The 10,194-nt window shown below is 34.5% G+C and overlaps 3 protein-coding genes across 3 annotated transcripts; 2 read left to right on the top strand and 1 right to left on the bottom strand.

Annotated features, from left to right (window-relative positions):
* Window positions 1-3,261: 3,261 nt before the first annotated feature.
* LOC118743798 (integrin alpha-PS3-like) lies at window positions 3,262-4,914 on the top strand. The gene is made up of 3 exons (XM_036476563.1): window positions 3,262-3,477; window positions 3,570-3,763; window positions 4,739-4,914. The coding sequence occupies exons 1-3, from the start codon at window positions 3,293-3,295 to the stop codon at window positions 4,912-4,914; spliced, it is 555 nt and encodes a 184-aa protein (XP_036332456.1). The 5' UTR covers window positions 3,262-3,292.
* A 1,019-nt stretch (window positions 4,915-5,933) lies between these two features.
* Window positions 5,934-7,204, top strand: LOC118742707 (mediator of RNA polymerase II transcription subunit 15-like). Its single transcript, XM_036474975.1, has 4 exons — window positions 5,934-6,180; window positions 6,252-6,451; window positions 6,512-6,638; window positions 6,723-7,204. The coding sequence occupies exons 2-4, from the start codon at window positions 6,252-6,254 to the stop codon at window positions 7,146-7,148; spliced, it is 753 nt and encodes a 250-aa protein (XP_036330868.1). The 5' UTR covers window positions 5,934-6,180; the 3' UTR covers window positions 7,149-7,204.
* A 1,680-nt stretch (window positions 7,205-8,884) lies between these two features.
* On the bottom strand, window positions 8,885-10,124 carry LOC118742706 (putative nuclease HARBI1; the record flags this gene model as incomplete). Its single annotated transcript, XM_036474973.1, is given in 3 exon segments — window positions 8,885-9,277; window positions 9,345-9,844; window positions 9,899-10,124. Coding segments are annotated over 3 exon segments (1,091 nt in total), but the record flags the coding sequence as incomplete, so codon positions are not given.
* Window positions 10,125-10,194: the final 70 nt, after the last annotated feature.

Here is a 10,194-nt window from a genome sequence, read left to right as displayed (position 1 = left end):
GAACTGAGCTGTGCATATTATCGTAGATTTAACTCGCGTTTGTTTTAGCGAAACAGCCTAACTTGATTTTGTATAAAAGGTGCCAATGTTGCATTTCTTTGTTTTTGAAATTAATTTTTTTTAAAACCTAAGTTTATTACCGAACACGTGAAGAATCGTACGATTTATGTAAAAAAGACGAAACCAAATGAATGAATCGATTCGTATAGTATTTATAAGTGTTGCATTGTATTTATTTATCCTTGTATTATATAAAATAAAATTTAGTTTAAAAATTATAAAATACAACAACAACAATATTAATTTAAAGCCAGCTGCCATGTGTATAAATATTTAAGACAAGATTTTCTCTTTTTGCGTGCTCCTCCATTAAACGATAAACGGTGGGCAGCGGACTTGAAAAAGAAACTGAACTTTTGCTTCAAAATTTCAGCACATAAAATTCTTATCTCCATAAGTAAATTCTTTTTAGAGTAGCTATTTTTTACAATTTCAAATCTTTTTTTTTTTGTTTTTACAGTTGATAAAATATTATGTATGCATGTATGTAGTAAATATTTAAATTGCAAATTGAATTTGTATACTTGTATACAGACAAATGAAGCTGAATGCCCTGAAAGCATTCACATGTAAAATTTATTTTTCGCTTTTATTTCTTAATTTTACTTTTCATATATTTTATATATAAATGTGTTTGTATTTTTATGTAAAAAGACTTTGTTAATTAGTAAAATATTTTTTAAGTTAGAGTAATAAATGTAAATGTACGTATGTATACATATTTATGTTTTAATGAAATATTTATATAAATTATTAATTGCCACTATTTTTTTTTGTCTATATACATAAATATACTATGTACGTATGTGTGTGCGTATACACATACATACCTAAAAATTAGTGATCTTTGTGAAAACTTCGCAGTTAGAAAAAAACAATAAATATTTTTAGTTCGAGTATTATAATAGTAGTTTTTAGCTATTTTGTATAAAAGTGCTTTTAAATAGTCATAAATATTCTTAGAACTATATCGTTTTATTTTTTTTAAATAAAATATAGTCATCAAAGCGTTAAAACAGTGTTTTGAACAAATTACGGTGTCGAAAACGTGCTTTGAGTTAATATTTTTTCAGCTGTAGCCTATTGTCTGACGTTTCGTCGGTACTCACTTAAGTATCCGTTCATTTTCCCACCCCAAAATTGAGGTCAACAATCAAGCTTTTTATAGCCTGAAGAGCGGTTACTCAAAAGAGCGCTCCAAATACTCATAGAAGCGATCCTTTGTCAATTTGATTGCTGTCACAAGGACGAATGGTTTTCTTTCCTTAGCCCGCGCATTGCATTTCCTTAATTGCGGTGATGTCAGGATTCCTCTTCACAGGAGAATGAAAACTAGCTGGATGGATCTTTCCCATGATGGGTCCGGGCACACAAGGTGCTTGTTCTCAAACCGTTCTACCGTGACCCACTCACGCATGGGTTTTTCATGTTGCCGAGGGTAAACTTTGACGTTGGAATTTATTTAGTATATATTGCAAGACCAGAAATCCCACGATATCTTAGTACATTCCTCATGTAGGTATATGCGGTGACGGGTGAATAAATAGTTGGAAGTTTCTCGGATTTACCTTTATTTTTTGACATTTTTTTTGCTGACTTTTTTTTAATTATGATTAAAAAGGTTGAAATTTTGATTATACTATGTCGAATGATGCTTTCCATTTCCAGACAACCGGTCAGGTACGAGCATGATTTTTAATTTCGACCAAACTCAAATACATTGCTTGTTGGTCCACATAATGAGACACGTATTTCCACCATACAGTTTCGATTATAAAAAGCGGGAAAATGTGATTTTGTATTTCGAAACTGTATGGTGGAAAGTGTGTTCTAATATCTATTTGATACACAAAAAATGATCACGGCTGTACTTTTTGCTGATATATTACATACATATGTTCCATTTAGTTAAACAATATAAGAATATGTATTGTAGTATGTACCACAAAAACGTATATTTCCTATAAAAAATCATAACCCAGAAAAAAAAAAATCATCGCTATTAGAGATTTGGGTTGATTGTAGTTCAAAGTGTCTCTTTCCCGGTAAAAAAGTTTGAGAGAAAAAAAATACACTTTTTGAGAATTTAAATTTAAAAAAAAATTTTCACTTTTTGTTTATTGTTAAATAAAAAATTGTAAATAATGAAAATCAATAATTATATTATTCTATCTTGAAGTGACAAGAATTACTGACATTTAAGTAAAAACATTGTTGGAATCTATTAAATTTTGACAAAGTTATGGGCATTCAAAAAAAAATTCTCACTTAATTCGGCCGAAAAATTTTTCCGAGCCAAAAGCAAAAATACGTGTCTCATTATTTGGACCAACAAACAATGTATTTGAGTTTGGTCGAAATCAAAAATCATGCTCGTACCTGACCGGTTGTCTGGAAATGGAAAGCATCGAGAGTAAGAAAAAATTCTCTCAAACTCTCTCTCATGTTGAGAAACTTGCAAATTTCTGCACGAACGGAAATTGGCAGGAATTCGCAAGTTTCCCTGCCAGCTGGTGTCCACGGTTGCATTTCAAACATAATACATTTTTATAGAATTTTTAAAATTCTTTCAGATGGACAAAAACAGGACATATGTACATGTATATTTCTTGTTGTTCTGACTTTCTCGACTCTGGTTGCAATTGCATTCCGATTGAGAATACAATTTTTTTTCAGCGAGTAAAGTCAAACCAATGGAATTAACTAAATTAATTATATCAACAAGTATTTACTTCCTTTTTTTCATAAAAAAAATCGCTCGTGTTTATAAATTTTTAAATTTAACGAACTTATTTATTCTAATTATCGTAAACAAAAATGCAACCATGTGCCTCAATAATATGTTTTTCGTGATTGCCTATTCTTGCTGGCTGAAATTTTTCCAGAAAGAATTTGCAACTTCTCTCAAGAGAACTTTCACTTTGCGCTCTCAGTTTTTGAGTGATGGATAATTTTTTGGTCTGCACGAACGCGGTTTGGGCAAAAGTCATGATAATTCGTACAAATTTTTTGCTCGACGAACAAACCTTATGTTAACATGTATGTCAGCATTGGAAATTATGTTTAAATGAATTTCTGTTATCAGCAAATTAGTAATACGTACTTTGAGGGAAAAAAGAAATTTTGCATAAAACCAAAGTTAAGCGAAAAATATCAAGCGAACTCGTTTTTAGTTGAAGCTGGTAGATAAAACACGTCGGCTCGCGCGAAAATTGGAAACCAGTCTTGAAAAATGCATCGCTACGTTGTATTTTGTGTAATAGTGTGGTTGAAATTATTTGCGGTGCAGTCATTTAATTTAGCCCCTAAGCCAAATTTGATTATACGCGAAACGGTAGTAGATGAAATCAATAAAATTAATGCAAATGACCAGCATAGTTCATATTTCGGTTATACGATCGTACTCCGTGAAAAAAGGTTAGAAAAAAATCAACCTACATCAAAACTTTACGCCGTTGCTATTGTTTTTTTTTTTGAGAACAACTATAAAGATTTTTTTTTTATTTTAGTGTTATCATTGGTGCACCACGAGCGCGAACTGTTGAAGCTTATCGTGAACGTAGAGAAACTGGTGGCATTTACAAATACGAATTTGATAACAAAACATTAAAAAAAATCGATTTCCAAAATGAAATGCCCTCTCAGACCTTCGCTTCGTTGCAATTGAACAGCACTCAGCAGTGGTTAGGTGGAGCCATGGACGGTGGGAGCAGAGACGCAGATCCCTTAATTGCATGCGCGCCACAAGCGAAAGCTTTGTATGTTTACTTATGTATATGTACAATTTTTATTACTCTTTATTTAACTAGCGAGTTAGTAGTTTCTAGTAGCCGATAAGCTAGTGTTGAGGTACTTCTACTTTACGCATTTAAAGTCGGATTCATCGCTCTATATAGTACAGAAATTTTCTTCCATTTGGTTGTTGTTGTGTTTCTCCCTCCAGAAGAGCAACTGAGAAAAGTTCAGAACGCGTTTGAGATGTGAACCGAACTTCAACTTTTGTTCAGAACTAAAACGGTGAATCCGCCTTATAAGTCATGTTTATTTTAAAAGTCCTTTAATTTTTGATAAATATCGGAATTTAATTTCAACGGGTTCTTGACAACGTCTAACATCTGTTGATCGTTTTGTCCTAAAGTGGGGTTTGAAATCTCTAAAATCATACATTCACTTTTTGTACGCTTTATATTCATATGTTTGCGCCTTTTCGACTATAATATACCGCTTTATGTGAAAGTAAAGGCCCCGATACCAAGAATTTGACGAATGATTTTGAGATATAGCTCCCTTTCCTCCAGTATACAACGGTGATGTTAATGGAGCATAGATTTCGATGGCTCCGCTTTTAAGTACTAAAAGTTCACATGAATGAAACAAAGGCCCATTCTGTTGCCCGGGAGTAGACAAATTTCACCAGACCTATGTCTAAAATGGTTCTGGTTTTTTTGGCCTGTTCTAAGAGCTACTATTTCAGTGAAATGTTATCTTAACTGTCCAAGCCTTCAAGGAAATACTGCCACAGAAATAAGAAGCGTATTGTTCGGATTGCGTATTATATTATCAACAGAAATTTTTACACAGCGCTTCGAAACTGGGTCTACATGGTCAAAATTGCTGTGTAGAGCTTATGTAGGAATACCTGGATTGGTTGGAATACCTCTCTTTTCTATTTTAATAGAACAAGAGGCAACCACAGCGGCACTGAGAGTCCTAAACAGCTCCGAGCTGAAAATCGGAAATATGACGGGTCATATTAAGGTCCTAATGAAGTTCGCTAATGATTCCATATTAGAGATGCGTGATGCCGTAGAAATTTCTTTGTATGCAGGGTTCCCACACACCGAACCTATATGAGGAGGCTTTGTACTCAGTTGGATATGTACGTGAAAATGGCCGAATTTCAAAAAAACTATATCAATGAATAGTTATCCCCCATATTTTAAGAGGTGTTGGGCTCACCAAAGCACAAATGGGGGTCATAAATAACTGCGTGAACAAAACAACAGGCAGTGGGTGAAATGTTCAGGGCAGAGACAAGCCAAAAGAAGCTTTAAATAATCTTCTTAATTTAGGTAGAGGTGACCATAAAACCTTCACTGGGTACCACACTGGACCCGGTTCCCTTTGCTATTACCTCAAATTCCGAAGTTCTCAGTTGACAGCAGATTTTAACATAAAGTTGCAATGCCACATTTTTTTGAAATACATTATTAATGCTAAAAAAAAATCTAGATAGCAAAAAGTCTCGGGTTCGGCAAAAACTTCGGTAGTGTTTTTTTGCCGAAGCCGAGCATTCAGCCGAACATGAAAATATTGCCGATTGATCGGTAAGCCGAGCATTCGTCCGGATTCTAATAATAACTAATATCGCCTAGTTGGTGAAATTCGATCTTTTATCATATGCTTTTTAAATTACCATTTTGCGGATGACGATTTCGAAGTCTACCAGAATACGAATATACTACATAAATATCTAGATCTCTAACCTATCTACCTCACTAAGCTGTAGGGTGATTGCCTCCGTTTTTCCAAACCGGTTTCCACCATTTTGCTTTTTTTTATATCTATATGCGGTTTTTCGGGCGCTGTGGTGTAGTGGTAAGCAGTGCGCGCTTCCACTCCGCAACGCCTGGGTTCAAACCCTGGTCAAAGCAACATCGCAAAAAAAATTGAAAAAAAGGTTTTCTTAACAGCGGTCATCCGTCGGCAGGCAATGGCAAACCTCCGACTGCATTTCTGCCAAGAAAAACAGCTTCTCATAAAAATACAATCGCCGTTCGGAGTCGGCGTAAAACTGTAGGTCCATCCGCTTTGTGTGACAACATCAAGGCGCACGCCACAAATCGGAGGAGAAGCTCGGCCAAACACTAATACGGTAGACAGATTGATGGGATTATTTGCATTAGCAGCATTTATTTGCTTTAACTCGTGAATAATCCTCTCACAAATGCGCATTGGCTCGATGGAAATGCACGAAATAAATGAGCATTTATACTGGATTTTCCAATTTGCATTTGGCAACGCTGTCCAAAATTGGCATATATTTTCTATTGTGAATGGTGACTGTGGTTGACAGCACGGAAATAATTAAAAGAGAATCCGAAAACAAGCATATCAGAAGTAAGTTATTTTAAAAAATTTGTTAAAAACAAATGAAATATATTAAAAAAATGAATTATATCTAATTTCAGATGGCCAGCGACAAAAAACGCAGTACTTGGAGCACCAGCGACGAGAAAGTGCTATTGGATTTATGGGCGGAACGTGCGGATGACTTGCGACGGGCGAAGCGCAATCTGCATATATATGCGGATATATCGACACAGATGGCGTCAAAGTTTAGTGCAAAGGAGGTCCACATAAAAATAAGAAACATGACCCAAAGATATAGGTAAGTCATTTTCCATTTAACCATTCTGAACACTAATTGCAAATGTACGTAAAATTTCAGAGAAGAAAAGAAAAAGGTAGGACCATCTGGTGGGAGTCCCTCGCTGTGGAAACATTTTGACGCAGTCCACCAAATCATCGGTTTCAACGCTGCAAACAACGCTGAGATTTTAGAATCTTTTTCAATGGTAAAATTTCAGTTTCACACATAAATATATATGTACATATATTTTTGTAAAACTTTAAAAATACATAAAACTTCTTAAATTTAGGATATATTGACATCAGGACCGCAGCCGGTGCCATCACCATCAAGTTTAGCGTCCCCATCCCCAGTGCCTCAGTCGTATCCATACGCTGCTGCTGCACCGTCATCAACCGCAGCACATCCATCGCCACCAACCGCTGTACCTTCACCGTCACCATCGCCTCAAACTTCGTCACCGCTTTCGTCGCCGGTGGAGTTGTCCAGTTCTTCGCCACTTGACACTTCGACTGCAGCTTCCACATCCTCTAAAAGGAAAAGAAATTATATGGGTGAGGTGGTGCAATTAGCTAAAGAGCAAAACGAGCTGTTAAAAGTGGTCATAGACGACGGAAAAGTTTTAACAGCAGAATGCGTTAATGCTATTAAAGAGCAAAGTAGTGCGACAAAAGAATTTATTAGTTTAATGAAAAGCGTTTTGGAAAAAATGTAACTTAAAGTAGTATACAGTATCGGTCATATCTATAGCACGCCATTTCAAAGTGATATTGTGTGCCGCTTATGTTGATTTATTTATTTTTAAGAATTTTCAATTAAAATTTTGTTCATTCTCGGACAAACCCCATATATACCCAAGTTCAACAATTTGTAGAAAACTACAAAAAAGTGTAACAAATTTTCACCTAAATTTCAAACTTTTTTCTCGGTAGTGATAGAATTTTTTTGAGGACACAGTTTTTTAGCCCCTGCAATTTTAGTCTGATAATGTGCAAATTTCAAGTAGCTACGAATTACCGTTAATTTTTTAGAATTTTTTTTGTCGCATTGGCTTCCATATAATGAATAAACTCAATTTATTTGTATATGGAAGAAAACCGCAACATCCTTGGCGAAAAAAATTCTAAAAAATCAGCGGTAACTTTTAGCCACTTGAAACTTGCACATTATCAGACTAAAATTAATTGGGCTAAAAAACTGTGTATTCAGAAAAATTCAAACACTTCCGAGAAAAAAGTTTGAAATTTAGGTTAAAATTTGTTGCACTTTTTTGTAGTTTTCTATAAGTTTTTAAACTTGGGTTTATATGGGTTCTGTTAGATAAAAAACCGTATTTTAATTGAAAATTCTTAAAAATAAATAAATAAACATAAGTGGCACACAATATCACTTTGAAATGGCGTGCTATAGATATGACCGATACTGTACATATGTATGTTTAAACACTCATGAACAAAAAAAAATGGGTGTGCGGCATTTTGATAAATTTTGTTTGTATTTGGCTTTTGTTTATTTAATGTTTATTAACATTTTACAAAATTCTAGCGTATTATATAACAAAGAGCATATGTAAAATTCCACATTTCAAAGTTACGAATTCATAAAAACTGTTTTAGTAATATATTTAGACAAGTTTTTGGTATGCAGTTTTTTAAACCATTAAATTCTAGTATATTAAGTGCATCTTTAAGTAGCTGAGGATTCGAGCTGATTTTTAATAAATCTTTCTGCTGACCATATAAGGAAAATGGTTTCGCATACTCTATATGCGTAGAACCGTCAGCAAAAAAAATTATTAAAAATCAATGCGAATTCTCAGCCGCTCTGAAGATACACTTAATACACTAAAATTTAATGATTTAGAAAACTGCATACCAAAAAATTTTCTAAATATTCTGCTAAAAAAGTTTTATAAATTTTTCTAGATTTTGTACAAGCTTTGAAGTGTGGAATTTTACTTATGTTGTTTATTGTATAAAACGCTAGAATTTTATAAAAAGTTAATAAACATTAAATAAAAAAATCCAAATACAACCAAAATTTATCAAAATGCCGCACACCCATTTTTTTGTTCATGAGTATACTTATATGTAAGTATGGCAAAGTTGGAGGTGATCTGCCTACTCAAAAAAGACAAAAAAAAGTAGAATAAAAATTGATTTAATTTTGGTTTTAATCTAATTTTAGGCACATATATATGTATTTATGTAAGCAAAAGTGAATTGAAATAGAAAATAACTGAAAAGGAAATGAATTTAAATAAAAATAACTACTGCGAGCAGCAAAATAGAGTCTTTTTCCTTACGAAAACTCATAGCAATGGCATTCCTTATAGCCGCTGCTGTTAGGTCATTTTCACCAACTCTTGTTGTGTGATTAGGTTGATTCCTTGCTGATCCGTATTCTGCTGCATCCTGCATCCAGACGGAAGAAACTTCATCGTTCTCAAGTTTTAAAAAATTGTGTAAAATACAGCAGGCCTGTATTATAACGTTAACATTTTTAGGTGCTACTTGTAAGCCTCTCCCTATTTTTCGGAAACGAGCCTTCAGCTGGCCGAAAGCATTTTCGATCACACGCCGACATTTGGACAGGCGATAGTTAAAGAGTTTTTCAGCAGCTGGTTGGTCAGCTACATATGGATATGGTTTCATCATGTGGCGCGATAACCGAAAGGCCGAATCGCCCATAAGTAGCACAGGTATATTGAATCCGCCAATAAGCTCGCTATTTTGTACGAAAATGTCTGCGCTTTCATGAAATTGTTTTAATGAACTTTTTTCAAATATGTAAGAGTCATTATTTCTTCCAGTAGATCCAATGTTAATATACGTAAATTTTGACCTGTAAGTCCAAATAATTTAAAAATATACATATGCATGCGATACAGTGCAGCCATAAATTTACATACCTGTGATCACAGCTTGCCAATAAAACCACGGAATACCATCCTTTGTAATTGTGGTAATCTACGGCATCCTCCTTTCTTGGCTGCACTTCAATGTGACATCCATCTACAGCTCCAAAGCATTGCGGAAACCCTAGGACTGCGAAACCGTCTACGATTCTTTTGATTTCTTGTTGATTTGGGGGGTATGTATTAATGCAATCCGCAAAATTATCGCAAACTGAGTGGCAAAAATCCAGAACAATTTCACCAACAGTACTTCGGCCAACTCCAAATAAACTAGAAACGGTTCTATACTCTGCTGCAGAACCCAATGAGAAAAGTGCGATAGCCACCCTCTTTTCGAGTGGAATACAACGCCTCAGGTTGCTATCAATTTTCTCCATGTTTCGTACTTTTTCGCACACTTTTTGAAAAGCCCTCCTATCGAGACGAAAGTTTTCTCTGAATCTTGCGTCGTCCATTGCACGGACATCGTGCTCCCAAAATCTGCTACTGCGGTCCTTTAGGGATACAACTAATGGTTAAAATCTTTATAAAAGAACATTTTTACTTACGAATTTCCAGATCCGCCGTACGTCGGACTGGGCATTTGCAATCCTGGCTCGTAGGATCGCGTGACTGCTCAAAATAGAATTTATTTGCGCCCTATTATTTATTAATTTAAGTAATAGTAACTGAATTTTTTCACAAAATAAAACTTGATTTTTTACGAACAGAATAGCTGTCAATAACAAAATTTTTCTTCTATCCATTTTCACTTGGCGATTACAGAAAAAAAAAATTCTTCAATATCAGCTGATTAAATGCACAAGGTTGCCGTCTGTCAGGGTGAAATTTCAATTTGCATTTG

This window comes from Rhagoletis pomonella, unplaced genomic scaffold (assembly GCF_013731165.1).
Source record: "Rhagoletis pomonella isolate Grant_MI unplaced genomic scaffold, Rhpom_1.0 Rhpom_scaffold_00007, whole genome shotgun sequence".
NCBI classification, from domain to species: Eukaryota; Metazoa; Arthropoda; class Insecta; order Diptera; family Tephritidae; genus Rhagoletis; species Rhagoletis pomonella.
This window is presented reverse-complemented; position numbering and strand designations above follow the sequence as displayed.